The 17,526-nt window shown below is 42.8% G+C and overlaps 1 protein-coding gene across 1 annotated transcript in view; it reads left to right on the top strand.

Moving 5' to 3' along the window:
* Positions 1-17,526, top strand: part of LOC139442749 (autophagy-related protein 2 homolog A-like) — a 73,490-nt gene that overhangs the window by 43,471 nt on the left and 12,493 nt on the right. The window contains exons 22-36 of the mRNA XM_071223634.1: positions 92-224; positions 1,021-1,223; positions 1,984-2,064; positions 4,042-4,148; positions 5,593-5,625; positions 7,087-7,179; positions 7,719-7,786; positions 9,141-9,208; positions 10,863-11,033; positions 11,420-11,549; positions 12,476-12,696; positions 13,572-13,776; positions 14,366-14,402; positions 14,847-14,967; positions 17,237-17,404. Of these exons, the coding sequence (XP_071079735.1) occupies positions 92-224; positions 1,021-1,223; positions 1,984-2,064; positions 4,042-4,148; positions 5,593-5,625; positions 7,087-7,179; positions 7,719-7,786; positions 9,141-9,208; positions 10,863-11,033; positions 11,420-11,549; positions 12,476-12,696; positions 13,572-13,776; positions 14,366-14,402; positions 14,847-14,967; positions 17,237-17,404 (1,839 nt within the window). The remainder of the gene's footprint in view (positions 1-91; positions 225-1,020; positions 1,224-1,983; positions 2,065-4,041; positions 4,149-5,592; positions 5,626-7,086; positions 7,180-7,718; positions 7,787-9,140; positions 9,209-10,862; positions 11,034-11,419; positions 11,550-12,475; positions 12,697-13,571; positions 13,777-14,365; positions 14,403-14,846; positions 14,968-17,236; positions 17,405-17,526) is intronic.

Below are 17,526 nucleotides of genomic sequence, written 5' to 3'. Positions count from 1 at the left end.
CTTTGAAGAAATATTGTTCCCACATGAATAACCTGTTATATTTTGACGTTTTGTGTGAAGTATTTTGAGTGTTGATTTCTCACACCTCCAGGAAGAAGGAAAGCACGGGGAGGTGTGTCTGGAGGTGGATGAAGCTGTCCTCTTCTCCGTCATCAGCTACAACGGAGATCCTGACCTTAGATACCTCTGTTTCCAGTCAAACAAAGCTGCCATGAGTAACAATGGTAGGATATGTTGTGTAGCATCCCCGTACGACAGTAACAATTAAGTGAGTGAGTTGGGTTTAACGCCGCTTTTAACAGTATTCCAGTTATATCACAGCGTGTCAGCTTAATGTTGGAGGAAAGCCTGAATTGATGCAGGTCTCAGACATTTACCACTTCAGTGAAACCCACGAGCACGGGTATGGTGCTGACAAACCTAGAAACATAATCGTGATGAACCTGGATTCGAACCCACGATCATAGGTTTCTGGCGTGCCCAAGGGACGCAACTCTGCACAGCGAATCGCGGCGCCTTAGACGACTGGGCTACCTGAGCCCCCGACAGTAACAAAGTACTTGCACAGCTAAATATGGATGATTCAATCTTTAGTAATATTATGATGATGTTTTGCTGTTTGGGGGATTATCTTTTGCTTTGCTTGTTCTTTCAAGACACACTCAGCAATATGACAGTGGTCTGTAAATAATCAAGTCTGTGATCCAGAAATTGACATCATGAACATCAATCTATGCAATTGGGTTACAATGACATGCACCAACGAAGTCAGCGAGCCTGACTCTGTTAGTCGTGTCTTACAACAAGTATGAGTTGCTCAAGACCAGTTCTATCATAGATCTTTGAGGCTTACGTTAATGTTAGCAGATATTGTCTAAGCAAATAATTAGAAGAGACATACACTGTAATAGGCTGTAACCAATTACAAAAAATGAATCCTAGCTAGGAGATGTTTAGGTCCTTCAGGATCTATGAAATACTTTCATCACTAAATTTAAAAACTTGATTTTGTGCTGCTAGGTTACCTTGGTAACCCTGTCGTCCCAGGCAACCTGGAGCCCCTGAAGCAAGACTCCCTCCCAGCCCATCTGGAGCCCCGGATATACAAGTCAGAAATGGGTGTGGCCTCCAAGGCTGCCAGCTGTGTGGGGCGTGGCCCGGACAGCCCCGACATGATCAGTCTAGCCATCAAGATCAAACTAGATACAATCAACAACACCAAGGTGAGAGTCTGGTCAGAGACATCCCATAGCCAGTCTGTCATCACTTCCTCAGCATGGCTCGACATTATAAGGGGCTTGTCAGTTATGTTAGGCTAAACAAAATAATAGCCTTGGTTCTCAGGCACCGCCTGCATCATCATGAAGTTGGGCACACAATTTGTTTTTAGTTCCATTTTTAAAAAATAACAAACAATCCCTTCAATATTCCAAGTCCAGCAGTTGTCAAATACTGTATTCCATAATTTAACTCATCAAGGAATACATTTTGTAGGTTGATTGTACACAGCTGTTTATTTTTTGTACATACTAGTTTGAACAACAACAACAACAACAACAACAACAACAAAAAAGACAACGCCCACCCGCACTATATTTTAAAAAAACAATGCCCGAGAACCAACTCTTTTGGTTTTTTTAAGCCTTATGAAATATGTTTTTCTACAGTGGGAATGAAAATACTTCCAAATATAATGATGCTACTTTGGGAGGACAGACCATTTCATATTCTAGTTATGGGTGAACAATTATTTTAGGGGGCACAGAACATATTTCCTGGACATTCAGCATGTCCTGTGACCAATTTATTTACTTTTGAGAAAATGGGGCAAAATAATTGTTCTCCAGCAGTTTCAGGAACACATTATTTTTTATAAAAAAAACCAACCCAGCCGCAGGTTTATGCATGAATTATATTGAACTATGATGCAACTTTAGGTTTGATTGTCTATGATTTGTCACATTTGTGATGTTTATGTGCCAGGACTTCATTGTGTCGGTGAATGTGAGAGGGGGGACACTACGACACAAGATGGTTGCCAGTGGTGAAAGCTGGATCTCCCAGGTATGTTAACACTAGCAGTCCCAGGTATGTTAACACTTGTAGTCCCAGGTATGTTAACACTTGCAGTCCCAGGTATGTTTACACTTCTAGCCCCATGTATGTTAACACTTGTAGTCCCAGGTATGTTAACACTTGCAGTCCCAGGTATGTTAACACTTGCAGTCTCAGGTATGTTAACACTTGCAGTCCCAGGTATGTTTACACTTGCAGTCCCAGGTATGTTATAACACTTGCAGTCCCAGGTATGTTAACACTTGCAGTCCCAGGTATGTTAGCACATGCAGTCCCAGGTATGTTAACACTTGCAGCCCCAGGTATGTTTACACTTGCAGTCCCAGGTATGTTAACACTTGCAGTCCCAGGTATGTTAACACTTGTAGTCCCAGGTATGTTAACATTTGCAGTCCCAGGTATGTTAACACTTGCAGTCCCAGGTATGTTAACACATGCAGTCCCAGGTATGTTAACACTTGCAGTGTCAGCACATAACCAACAATCATTGGCTGATGGACGCAACAGGGTAGCCTAATGGTAAAAGCACTCATCCTACAGATTTTCCCAGTTTCTTTTCTTACATGGGTGTTATGTGTGAAGCAAGTTCCCCTGTAGTACTGTGAGTGGAAAACCCATCGACGGACATTGCCATGTATGACAACAGTGAGTGACATGGCCTCTGTGTTCCCCTACAGTACTGTGAGTGACATGCCCCCTGTGTTCCCCTACAGTACTGTGAGTGATGTGCCCTCTGTGTTTCCCTACAGTACTGTGAGTGATGTGCCCCCTGTGTTCCCCTACAGTACTGTGAGTGATGTGCCCCCTGTGTTCCCCTACAATACTGTGAGTGACATGCCCTCTGTGTTCCCCTACAGTACTGTGAGTGACATGCCCTCTGTGTTCCCCTACAGTACTGTGAGTGACATGCCCCCTGTGTTCCCCTACAGTACTGTGAGTGATGTGCCCTCTGTGTTTCCCTACAGTACTGTGAGTGATGTGCCCCCTGTGTTCCCCTACAGTACTGTGAGTGATGTGCCCCCTGTGTTCCCCTACAATACTGTGAGTGACATGCCCTCTGTGTTTCCCTACAGTACTGTGAGTGACATGCCCTCTGTGTTCCCCTATAGTACTGTGAGTGACATGCCCTCTGTGTTCCCCGATAGTACTGTGAGTGATGTGCCCCTGTGTTCCCCTACAGTACTGTGAGTGACATGCCCTCTGTGTTCCCCTATAGTACTGTGAGTGATGTGCCCTCTGTGTTTCCCTACAGTACTGTGAGTGACATGCCCCCTGTGTTCCCCTATAGTACTGTGAGTGATGTGCCCCTGTGTTCCCCTACAGTACTGTGAGTGACATGCCCCCTGTGTTCCCCTATAGTACTGTGAGTGACATGCCCTCTGTGTTCCCCTATAGTACTGTGAGTGACATGCCCCCTGTGTTCCCCTACAGTACTGTGAGTGACATGCCCCCTGTGTTCCCCTATAGTACTGTGAGTGACATGCCCTCTGTGTTCCCCTATAGTACTGTGAGTGACATGCCCTCTGTGTTCCCCTACAGTACTGTGAGTGACATGCCCTCTGTGTTCCCCTATAGTACTGTGAGTGACATGCCCTCTGTGTTTCCCTACAGTACTGTGAGTGACATGCCCTCTGTGTTCCCCTACAGTACTGTTAGTGACATGCCCCCTGTGTTTCCCTACAGTACTGTGAGTGACATGCCCTCTGTGTTCCCCTATAGTACTGTGAGTGACATGCCCTCTGTGTTCCCCTACAGTACTGTGAGTGACATGCCCTCTGTGTTTCCCTACAGTACTGTGAGTGACATGCCCTCTGTGTTCCCCTATAGTACTGTGAGTGACATGCCCTCTGTGTTCCCCTATAGTACTGTGAGTGATGTGCCCCTGTGTTCCCCTACAGTACTGTGAGTGACATGCCCTCTGTGTTCCCCTATAGTACTGTGAGTGACATGCCCCTGTGTTGACAGTGTCTGGACTTCCTGGATGTGAAGGACTACCCTATCCTGGGTTACATGGAGCCCAAGGTCATCACGGAGCTGCACGTTCATCTATGGAGTTGTGCTGTAGACTACAGGTCAGTGCTATAACTAAAGTCACTCAGTCCTTCATGTTTCACTACTTGCAGTCACAGGTATTGTCTGGTGTGAGTGTCGTCCTTATTTGTTAGATTCTTCCAGTTCCTGCATGTCTGTATGCTGGTACTCGGCATGTCGCTGTGACTTTTAGCAATGACAAGGAATTACACTGGCTTCCTCTCGGAGGATGTTCAAAATCTTCCATTATGATTAGGCTTTTCATCTGTAATGCTGTGAGGTGTTTAAGGATATCAGTCTTAATCTCATACATCTTTTTTTTAAATATTTTTATATATATATATATATATATATATATATATATATACTCACCGCCAAAAGAAACCCAAACCATAAAAACATATAGAGAAGCATGTACAATAAGAAGAGATGTTTCCAATGTGTACCACTTAATAACAAACTGACAATCAGTTAAGTGTCTTTATTCTTATGCACGTGATTTCCAAACTTTACACGCTAATCTTGTACAAGACAAATGGTGCATCTCAAGTCATTTATCTTTGGCGTCACATGTGATGCGTTCATAAGCGTCTGTTCACATAACATACCAGTGTGTCGTTTGTGCATGAAACTAATCTAATGTCCCTTGAATATGAGTAATTCGTCATATATTAAACAACATGTATGGTATTCGCATTTCTTTGTCGGTGAGTGTATATTATTGTGTTGTTGTTTTTTACTCCTTTATGCTTCAGTGGGTGGTGGGTCAGCTTTCTGTTTAAAATGATCCTTGGTAACAAAGAGACAGGGTTCAGTTCCACATCTAGCAAAAATGTGTGAAGCCCATTCTTGGTGTCCACATCCTTCATATTGCTGAAGTTGCTCAATCAGTATAAAGCATACCAGAGCTCCAGATAAGTTTTTGAGCAAATGAGTTTTCACCCTAATTTGATTCGGTTATTACATTTTTCATTGGGAAACTAATATTTTTTCACTCATCTATACATCACCATGATCACTCTATTGGGTTTTTCCCAAAATTTGAGAACATTTTAAGATTTAAAAAAAATGAAATAATGTTTTGGATGTATATAACTGTTTTAAATATAAAGGCTTGACTCGGAAAGTAAATTATCTCGTAGTTGTGTTTTTTGGAAATTAGATCCTTTGTACGCATGCTGAAAAAGCCTCATTGGGTATTTACATGAGCTGTTTTTATACATTTGAGTTTTTCATTGAATGCATGTGTTTCTGTACGCAAGTAAATTAAAAGTAATTGGGTTTTGAATATTTTGGGGGATATTTTACGCTGTTTATCTGTAGCTCTGCGCATATTCACTTCCTCACTCGCTGAAGCTTCAGCGTTACCAAATTGATTGAACCATGTTTTTACAAGATCTTTTGTTGTGATGTATTTAACCAATTGTCGTGCTGGAGTCTTTATATCAGCAGTAATGGTAATATTATGTTTGTGTGTACATACAGACCATTCCAAGATGAAGATGACTTGGTCACAGAGTAATGATTTTAACTTATTGCTTTCCACTCGCTTTCCAGATCAGTGCAAACCCTTTTTTCATTTCTTGAATTTGAGTCACAACATGGCTGAAATTCTGCCGACGTAACTTAAATTCTTTTGAACTCTTTCACTTTTAAATTTGATACACTTTGATCTGTCAATCCTCTGGAATTTGACATCCAGTGACTCATTATCTTGTGTGGTCTTATGATGTACATAGTTCTCAAGTTGACACTGACATCTTGCTCCCATTATTCCAGAGTCAGTCCCTCACTTGGCATGGCTGCACTGAAACCTTTCTTGCGATTGCTAGATACTGACTGCCTGCCCACACCATCCTTCATATCTCCAGGGCTCGCATTTCGCTAAACCTACTCAAACCCCTGAATCCATTCCTGTGGTTCCTGTGATCTCAAATTACCTGCCCTTGATTTTCATTAGCCAATTTGATTTGCTACGCTACTTAGTCTAATGGACCAATCATTACGAGAGTTACAAACCAGCTTCTGTTTTAGGTTGGCCATATCAACAACAGGGTGGCCAGTCCCATTGATTATGATAGAGTTTGCGAGAAATTCAACATAGGAAAACTGGCAGTGGCTTTGGTTTCTAGGCAATAAGAGTAACCTCCCCTACCCATTTCCTTTTTCCATATCTTGATCTTGATTGGTCGGTAAAATGTTAATGAAAATCAAGGGCAGGGGTAATTTTAGATGGCGAGAAGCATGGGAATGGGTCAAGGGGTAAGTGTAGGTTTTACCGAAATGTAAGCCCTGGAGATACAGAGGATGCCCTACCCCACGAACACACATGTACACCAGCTTCTGTTGTGGCCAATGCACTGATGTTATCCTTTCACCTCTTGAACATCGTTTATGCTTGGTATTTATTAAATATATATTTATCATCCAAATCTGGCTTCCACAGGAGATACAGCTTGGGTGAGATGAAGCAATATCTTCTTGGAGAATTCACTTCAATGAATTGCATCACAATGCTTTGCACATCATTGTAATGTCATTGGGTACCATGACGTCACAATGAAATGATATCACTTATCTCTCTGCCACAGAAGCTGGTTACGGTCTGCGACTTTAGACACCAGTCCGAAGCCCCAGTCTAGTAAAATTCTGTCTGGTCGAGTCAGTTCTGCTAATAATAGTCCATATGATTGCACAAAAATTCACTGATGCCAAGAGCCAAGTGTTAAAGCTCCTAGGCAAGCCACAAAGGTTTAAACATTTATGAACTCATGTTGATATATTTGATATGAAAAGACACAAGATACTCTATATATCACTGTTATGATATAACTCTACAGGATGTTAAGGCCAGACCAACTTTGAAGGTAGGCTAATCAGTGAAGCAAGAAAATAAACTAATGTTGGTCTCAGGAATAAAAGCAGGGTACATATATTTGCTATTTGTGTGAGATTACTTGCATAATATTTGCTTTCCAGACCTGTTCATCTTGCTCAGCGTGCCATGTTGACAGCAGAAACCTTCAGTATATCCAGCAACATTGTAGCCCAATCTCCAACTACCCTACTCAGGTAAAAATGTCACTGCAACCCTTCTCACGTCAAACTTTCACTTCAAGCCTTCCCAGATCAAACTTTCACTGCAACCCTTCTCACGTCAAACTTTCACTTCAAGCCTTCCCAGATCAAACTTTCACTTCAACCCTTCTCAGCTAAAAATTTCACTTCAACCCTTCTCAGCTAACAATTTCACTATGACCTTTCTCAGGTAAAACTTTCACTGCAACCCTTCTCAGTTAAATGGAAACTGTTTCTGTGTGGACCTGTATGGTTCTGTTTGGACTTGTGAGGACTTGTGTGGACATGTGAGGACCTGTGAGGACCTGTGAGGACCTGTGATGACCTATGTAGACCTGTGTGGACCTGTGTGGACCTGTGTGGTTGTGTGTGGACCTGTATGGTTCTGTGTGGACATGTGAGGACCTATGTGGACCTGTGTGGACCTGTATGGTTCTGTGTGGACCTGTATGGTTCTGTGTGGACATGTGTGTACCTATGTGGACCCGTGTGGACCTGTGCATGACTTTACTCATGTTCTTGTTGCCCTACAGGTTTCACCTTGATGATGCTGCTCTATTTCTGTCCAACAAGAACTACATGGAGGTGAATCTTAGAAGAGGTAAGACACGCATACAGTGAAAACTTGTACTTCAACACAACCAGACGTATTCCCGAGGCAAGGGCGTTTACTGGCTATAAAATTCCAATCAGATGCTATCTTTCATATCACTTGCATTTGCTTAGAACAAAATGGTGGTGTCCAGCCAAGACAATCTGATCTGATGATCGAGCACCTTGATCAAAAACATGAAAAGATTTGCAAAATATGTGTCGACCCCCAGCTGGTGGTACACATGCCTTGCAAATCACTTGGCACTTAGAAATCCATGTTGTGTATGAACTGGATGTCTAGTTCGTTACACAATTTTGATAGAATTATGCATAGGACTCATTAGTCCAGCCAAATGTAACTCTGGAATTCCAGTCTAGTTCCAGCAAGGGTGAAAACTAGACTTCTATAGTCAGTTAACGCCCTTGCCTCAGGAAGATGACAACCCAGAGTGCCAATAGTAGAGGTGAGGTGAGCTGAAGTTGGGTTTAACATCATGTTCAGAATTACTAAACTTGTGTAGCAGCGTGGGTGCACATTAATGCCAAACAACAGGCATGGTAACAACAAGTACCATCATCTTCTTTTGGTGTGACACAGCCAGTGATCGAACTACCGACCTTCTGCTCCCCAGGCAGAAGCTATGTCCACTAGACTACAGAGGCGGTTGCCCATTTTAAGGTGCTGATAAAGATACACACTTTAATGTTATGCTTAACAATTTTGCATGGGTCAAAATAACAAAACAATTATGGACCTGATTATTGTTTCCATTTTTGAATTCTGATTTAAAGTACAAAATATATACTATTTGTACAGTAAGATCCATGTATGGACATCTGACAGAGAAGACATTGTTCACTTCACTGGGAGTTTCCGGTGATCAGAGACTACATGTTAATAATGTTGGGTTTTTTTCAGATATTTATCGTTGTATCCTTTAATGTTTCTAGCCAATAACTGGTACAATGGTTGCTTATAAGAATATATTTTAATGATTTTGATTTCATTTTATGATTGTGTCTAGATTATTGGTTTCAATTAAATGCATATAAAATCATTGTATTCCTTAGTATTAAAGGCTCTATGTATGACTACATGGGCCTGTTTCACAAAGCGATTGTGGTGCTACGACGGTGGTAAGTGTATGTTAACGTATGGGAGTTAAGATTTTTCGTAGCACTAGGATCACTTTGTGATGCATGCCCAGGACATCGTTCCACAAACCAATCTTAGCCCTAAGACAATCACACCTCCCATACTGTAACATTGACTTATGACAATCGTAACACTAAGATCCCTCTGTGAACTGTTCCCAGGTCCCTATGGTACGTAGTGTTGAGAGTTCTGCGTTGTGTTACAGACTATGTGTGTGTAGCGGACCTTGAGAGGTTTGAGCTGTCTTTGAGGACCAGCGATGGCAAGGACCAGGTAGGAACCGCTGCTAGGCTGGTGTATCTACAGTAGTAGATTGGTGTGTAGTTAGGTCTGGAAAATCAGGTGTGTGGCGTTTTTTCAAAATTAATTCAAAGCTGTACCGAAACCAAATTTGACAACACCTCAGATTACAGTGAATTGAGACTGAGATTGAGAGGCAGACAGATAGGATGGCTATATGATGGATGATTTATATTGGCCTAATCCCCAAATGTACAAACTCACCTTTCAGCGCTGACATTTTGAGCTTAACATGTTCTGTGTTATATTACCTAATACTTTGAATATATATATATCATTTTTAAACTTATCCTATCTCACACTATGCATTTCTCCTTCTTTCAATCTTGGTGTGGAAGGCCCCAAAACAAAGTTTCCAGCTGCTAAAAACACTTCGCCCGAACACATTCCCGCATCACCATAGTAACTACCCAAACAAATGAGTCACACACTGTAATCCCGTGTGCCTTGACTCTACCTGGCTTGATCACCTGACTACCCCAGCCACATCATTCTCTCTCATCGCCAATATATAGGAACATGTTTTCAGTGGTAGAGAATTGATCTTTTTTCCTCTTCCATCTTACCAACATTACGGCACAATACTGATAAGGATAAACAATGCCCAGCCTGTAAAAAATGCAAATGTACTTATTCATAAACCAATCGACATGATCTTTGTTGTGATTGCCATGGGCTTTGTAAACCGGCTCACCGCTGCTCACAATGTTCCCAGTTGTCGTAGGAAGCCTTTTGGAACTACCTATACAAATGCCAGAAGCATTTTGTTGATCAGGGGGCACGGGTGGCCCAGTCATCTTAGGCGCCACAATTCCCTGTGCAGAGTTGCGTCCCTTGGGCACGCCAGAAACCTATGGTTGTGGGTTCAAATCCCGGTTCGCCCCGATTATGTTTCTAGGTTTGTCAGCACATAACCGTGCTTGTGGGTTTCACCGAAGTGGTAATCATTTGAAACCTGCATCACTTCGGGCTTTCCTCCCACATTAAGCTGACACGCCGCGATATAACTGGAATACTGTTAAAGGCGGCGTTAAACCCTATTCACTCATTCCCGTAAAGGGTTTCCTACACTTGTTACAGTCTTTGTTACCCACTCACGACTTCCTGTCTTTACAACACTAGACGATCTAACAATCTGGTGATTGAAGCACTGTTTAGAACACGCTTCCTTGTGTATATCTCTCAGCTGTCGTCAAATACCGGCTAGGGTATCATTGTTACCATCAAGCCATGGGATAAATGCGAAGTGTGAGACAGGATAAATTTAAAAATGTGGAAATTTTACAATAAATTGTTTATTTACACCTCACACACTATAGCCTACATTAGCCTTCACTCTAAGAAAGAGAATGGTGTGGCAGAGGTAGTCAAGGTGTACTGGATAACACTGCGTGAACCATTTGTTTGGGTGGTGACTATGGTAATGCTGAGATGTGTTCGAGCAAAGTGTTTTTAGAAGCTGGGAAATTTGTTCTAGGGCGTTTCCACACCACAATCAAAAGAAGGAGAAATGCATAGTGTGAGATAGGATATGTATGTAAATATACAAATTACTGTAAAATTTCCATTTTAAAATGTTGTGTAAGTCTGCCAGTATTACAATGATCCTGGATCATATATTATACAGAAGTTTCCCAAGACTGACCTGAGAATATCCACCAATCGTGTGAACATCCGCACGTGTGCCGACTCGTGTAAAGCCCTGACAGAGTTGATACGCTACTTTGCCGATGACGGTGACCTCTTCCCTGCCGACAGCCCACCTCTGGAGGAGGCTTACCTTGTGTCCAGCAACCAGGTCAGTAAACTCGGCAACCCGGTCAGTAAACTCAGCATCCCGGTCAGTAAACTCGCAGTACCACTCCCTCCAAGACCTGCAGACTAATTTGAATTGTAAGAGTAAAGTGACCCACCCATTAACAGTTAAAATGCTTGGCCATGATTTTAAGAAGTGTTTGGCAAGTTAACCATTTTGCTCAGAAAGGAGGGTTGTATGTTTTTCAACAGGTCACAAGTATAAGGTACCCCTGGCTGTTGATTTGTATCACTATATTACTGCAACATTTGTCTGAAATGTTTAGTCCCCGTGAAGATCTGGGTTAGAATCGGTCTTCAGCAACTCATGCTTGTCTTCAGAAGCGACTAACAGGATTGGTTGGTCAGAAAATTGTGTCTCTTTTTCAGTCCCGGGAGTCTTCACTTGTACCTGAGACAGTCCCGGAAAGCTACCAGATGTCGGAGTCCCGCTTGGAGCATGTCAGCACCATGATGGTGGACGCCATGCAGGAGTCTGAAGCCTCCTCATCCAGCTCAGGTGGGTGTCCTGTTGAATGTACAGATAGGTGCTATGTTGAATGTACAGGTGGGTGCCATGCTAAATGTACAGGTGAATGCCATGCTGAATGTACAGGTGAGTGTCATGTTGAATGTACAGGTGGGTGCCATGCTGAATGTACAGGTGAATGTTATGCCGAATGTACAGGTGAATGCCATGCTTAATGTACAGGTGGGTGCCATGCTGAATGTACAGGTGAATGGCATGCTGAATATACAGGTGGGTGTCATGTTGAATAAATAGGTTGGTGTCATGTTGAATGTACAGGTGAGTATCATGCTGAATGTACAGAAAGGTGGCATGCTGACTGTACAGATGAATGCGATGCTGAATGTACAGGTGAATGCCATGCTGAATATACAGGTGGGTTTCATGTTGAATAAATAGGTCGGTGTCATGCAGAATGTACAGAAAGGTGCCATGCTGAATGTACAGGTGAGTTTTATGCTGAATGTACAGGTGATTGTCATGCTGAATGTACAGGTGAGTGTCATGTTGAATGTACAGATAAGTGTCATGCTGAATGTACAGGTGGGTGCCATGCTAAATGTACAGGTGAATGCAATGCTGAATGTACAGATGAATGTGATGCTGAATGTACAGGTGAATGCAATGCTGAATGTACAGGTGAATGTCATGCTGAATGCACAGGTGAATGCCATGCTGAATATGCAGGTGAGTGTCATGTTGAATGTACAGATAGGTGCCATGCTGAATGTACAGGTGAATGCAATGCTGAATGTACAGGTGAATGCAATGCTGAATGTACTGGTGAGTGCCTATTGCCTACTGTGCACATTATGGATGCTATTTAATTTATTTGAATGACTTTTCTGAAAGTGCTTCTCCTCCAGTAAAATAATTACACACTTTCTTTTATTACAAAAAAAATGCTACTTTTCCAGAATCTCCTGAAAGACAAGGTTCAGACAACAAGACTCAAGTTTTCTTCCTGCCAAATACTCAGACCCAAGGTCAAGGTCAGGTCCCTCCAGCCGGGCTGAGGCCGATCGTCATCTCAACCAGTGCCGAGTCTGTGACCAGTAGCACCCTGTCTGACCGCACCGAGAAGCTGAGCGATGATGAGGAATTCTGTATCATCGATGACCCAGGCTGGGGGATAGCGGTAAGTTAAGGAGTTATGAGTTGGGAATGTATCAATAATAACAAAAAGTACAAATGTTCTTTTTAAAAAAACCAATGAGGCACTTCAGCATTATCTTATATTTTCAAGATGAAAATTAAATCATGGGAGACTATTATGACCATGATTGAATAAGCTTGGTAGCATGGTGGTTCAAGGGAGACTACTCTGATGGACCAGTAGAGGAAGTCCTCAGTGGATGAGGAACCTTCACCACCTTTATCATGCAAGGCGTTTCATGTAGTTTTCGGGTGGTTGATTCCTTTTAACTTGATACCAGTGCACGATAATAATTTGTAACTGGATGTCTATCACGCATTATCAGGCTACATTTCAGCTTGAAAAGTTATTGAGCGTGACTTGCCTACATTTTTTTGAGGAAATGAAACATAAAATAAAACACAAAATAGAGAGTGAGTGAGTGTGTGTATGTGTGTAAACAATAGAGTTTGGCAATGAAAATGTACAAATATAGGCTTCAATAGCTTCAAAAGCCTTGGTTTAGGGTGACATATATCTGTATGAAGTCTGTTTTGACATGAAATTATGATAGTCCAACAATAATTCAGCATCGCTTGTTACCGATAGTATGTGTGTAACTATGGTATTGTCTCCAGCCACTTGACAGTCAGCCAGTGGTACGTGTGCTGACCAAGGGTCCTGTCTGTATCAGGGACGCAATCATCCAGCATGACTTGTTCCCGGTACTATGTGTGTAACTATGGTATTGTTTCCAGCCGTGTGACGGTCAGCCAGTGGTACGTGTGCTGACCAAGGGTCCTGTCTGTATCAAGGCCGCAAAAATCCAGCGTGACTTGTTCCCGATACTATGTGTGTAACTATGGTATTGTTTCCAGCCACGTGACGGTCAGCCAGTGGTACGTGTGCTGACCAAGGGTCCTGTCTGTATCAAGGACAACTACTTCAGTCAGCCCCTGGGGAAGACGGACCAGCTGAAGCCCCCGGAACACTTCCCCCACGCAGAGTACCGCTACACCCTGAAGGAGCTCACCCTGGTGTGGTACATGTATGGGGGCATGGACTTCTCGGGGGAGAGAGCAGGTGAGGCCGGAGTCTGTGCACGAGAGATTTTGTACCTAATCTGAAAAACAATATTACTTTAAGTAACAAGGGTTCAACTCTCCAACAATTGCCTGTCATAACTGTTCACTCTTTTAACATCGAGTTCGGTTTGAATGGGTGCTACCACTTTAAATGACTCTTTTGGGATCTGTGACCTGGGCCCACTTGCACAAAGCGATCTTAGAGCTAAGATGATCGTAACTCCCATACTTTAACATAGGCTTACAATAGTTGTAGTGCTAAGATCGCTTTGTGCAAGTGGGCCCTGGTCTACAAAGGGACCTTAGTGCTAAGATGGTCATAACTCCAATACTTTAACATTGGCTTTACTTACGATAATCATAGTGCTAAGATTGCTTTGTGGAACAAGACCCTGGTGCAGAATATGTCCCCAGCACCTCATGTTTGTCTCCCTGTGGGGTGTGGGGGTGTCCTCCTGACCTAGTGTGGGAACTCCAGGGCAGCACACACACACACACCTCCCCCCCCCACCACCACCACCAATATCTACAGTGGGGCTTCCTGGTTCAGAGGTGTCCCTGTTTTGACTTTTCTTTTCCTATTTCAGACATTTCGAGTGCATCTTCATCACCCAAGCACCCAAGGTAGGCTGGTTTCTGTCATCAAATAGAAAGCCATGATATAAATAGTAAAGACAAGATGTATTATGGATGACAACTTATTATTATTATGGAACATTTCGGTATAGATCCGTATGTAAAAGAATGAAGAAGTTGTCATCCATAGAATATTCTGTCTTTACTATTACTTACTTAACTTCTAAAAATTCCAAAACAGCAATCATATAAACTACTAATCTTGAAATTAACTAATTTTGATTCATCTGATTCCTGTTATATTAAATACCCAAGGTGAGCTGATATTTGTCAACAATAGACAGCAATAATACAAACAAGTAATAATGAATGTATGAATGCTTTTAAGCATTTGTTTCACCTGATTCCAGTTAAATCAAATTGCTTGAAACAAAATTTTGGCTGTAAAGTATGAGGGTGAATGTTTGTACTGATGCTCGGATGTTGCCACAGATTGCCGGGCCATGGTGTAGGCGGCGCCGTGAAGAAGCCCAGCAGACATCCTGCCAGCTGGCACTCCCGAGGAGGGCCGCAGCGAGATCTCAACACACTCATGGAGCTGCAGCTGACCAAGGTGGGTTCCTGCAGCACCAACAAACATTCAGTGTTGACGGACTGTGGGGATGCCAGGTTAACATAGGTCCTCAGCAACCTATGCTGGTCGTACGAGGCGACCCCTTAGATCAGGTGATAAGGCTTGGTTACTGGGTTGATTGCGTGTCCTTGTAACCCAATGTCATGGGTCGTTTCTCATAATATCGATCACTGGATTGTCTGCTCCAGACTTGATTATTTACAGGCCACTGTCATGTGGCTGGAATATTGCAGAGTGTGGCATTAATCTTTCATGGATTTGACCAAATGTTTAAACTTATCCTATCTTACACCTTTCAATCTTGTGGTTGAAACGTCCTAGAACAAAGTTCCAGCTTAAAAAAACATAACACCCGAACACACCCAACATCCCCATGGTCACTCCTTAAACAAATGAGTCATGCATTGTAATCCTGTGCATAGCAACCTATAACAAGCTAATGACCTGACCTCACCTGACATATTCCATTTCTTACCACCCCAGTGTGGAGAAGTGTGTGAACATAGAGAATACATTTGGGGCTTTTTGTGAGCTTTCTCCTCCAACTACATCATTTTGTGGAGTTACGTGGGAACAGATGAAGACAAGTGCCCGGCTTGTAGAGAATGTTGTCGTACCTTTTCCTCCTACAATCCGCATATGGTGTGCTGTGATTGACGTGGCCTCTGCCAACCTGCTCATCTTTGGTTCCAATGTGCTCCATTTTCGGTAGGAACTTTCAAGAATGATTTACCCAAGTGCCAGAAATGCACAGTTGATAAATATAGGGCGTTCTAAATATAGGGATTCAGAACATGGTGAATTATGAAACTGTAAATCGACATTTATCAACCGTACATCCCATGGCTCCTTTCGTCAAACAACCGTCACTAGCTATTGTCACTTGACTCTCAGTAGAGGACGATGCTGTCTCAGATTCTTTCCTGCACGCCTGCAACTGTTTTTGGAAATGCCGCCACACATATGGCAGGGCGTTGGTGTATAGATGACCAGAATTTCTGCGTCAACAACTTTGAACGCAAGCGGTAGTGTTAGCCATGACATATTGTGCAGAGATCCTACAAGCATCCTGACTGATGGATCAATCCATCAGTACATCAGTTCTGTGGTACATCAACAAGATTGGATTGACGATATCCTCATAGCTACGAATGATGATCCAATTCTATGAACTGGTAGACTTTCAAGTTCAAGCTATACACATTCAGGGAATTAAGAATGTGATCACAGACAAGATCTCCTCCTCCAGCCTCATTCCCACCTACTGCGCCCATTGCCAGACACCCTCCATCTCGGTGTATGGTTCATCTCCAAAAGTCACTTGTAGCCAAGGGTTATTCAACAAGAGTAGCCAAGACCATCTCTGAAGCTCATCGCACCTCTTCCAAGGCCTTGTATGACCATAAATGGAAAGCTTTCGAAGGGTAGTGTCTGGTACGTGACATCTCGACTCCGACCACGGCTTCTCCCTAACACAATGCCGGGTATTTGCAGCACCTAAGGCCTTTCCAAAAACTTAAAGGTTCCACACTGTCTACATATCTCGTGGCAATCAACTCTGTTATTGCCGCTATGACTGGCTTAAAGATCTCCATGGTTGCAGAATTCCAGGCTCTAATTCTTTCGCATAAGTTGGTGGACCAATCGTCCCAGTTTCGTTAACCTACTTGGGACTCGAATGTCATCTTACATCATCTGACTTCAGAGGAGTATGACCACTTATAAGAGAAGGATTATGAACATGTCACCCTGAAGCCAGTTTTTCTCCTGGCCCTGGTGACAGCTGTCTTAACACTGAGACAGTCACAACTCCCCTTATACGTCACACATAAGGTTAAGAAGAGTTTTTCTTGGTAATTTCTATTATTGAATATCAGCCATGTTAACCCTTTACCATTATAATGGTTAATACTGATGTGACAATTGTTCAAAATATGCCTCTGTTCACAAAGCAGTCAGTGGGTACCCGGTAGGATGAGATGTGTTAACCTTCAAGCGCCTCACAGGCAGCTTGGTTATATACTCCCCAGGGAGCAGATCCATTGACTGGGGTAATGATAATTCAGCTTTGAGCATTCATTGCGTGTGGAGTTATGCACTTTACAAGCAGACATGTTTTTAAGATTATTATTATCATCTCGCACAGATGCAGTGACTGATTGAGAACTGTTATGATAATGCATTACATCCTTGGTACTTAGTTGCCTCCGAGTACATTTCATTACGTGAAGGATGGTTGTTTCCCCAGGTACGATGTCAACACGAGGTCTACCCAGTTCACACGAGGCAAGCCTCCAGACAGGTCCTCATCATTGCCGAGTTCGAAGTCCGAGACCGCCTGGCAACGTCCCAGATCAACAAGTTCCTCTACCAGTACACCTCCGAGAACATGCCCAAACAAACACATGCCAATATGGTAGGTGGAGCGTCAACCTGTGTGATGAGTAGTTGACTGGAGATGTGGCAAGTGCTGAGTCTATGAACATTCATGGGAAATATTTCTTAGCATAGCTGGGATATTTCAAGAGGACAACCAGA

The sequence above is a fragment of the Haliotis cracherodii genome, unplaced genomic scaffold, assembly GCF_022045235.1.
Source record: "Haliotis cracherodii isolate W230 unplaced genomic scaffold, xgHalCrac1.p SCAF_5, whole genome shotgun sequence".
Taxonomy (NCBI): Eukaryota; Metazoa; Mollusca; class Gastropoda; order Lepetellida; family Haliotidae; genus Haliotis; species Haliotis cracherodii.
Note: the sequence above shows the minus strand (reverse complement) of the source record. Positions and strands in the feature narration are given on the sequence as shown.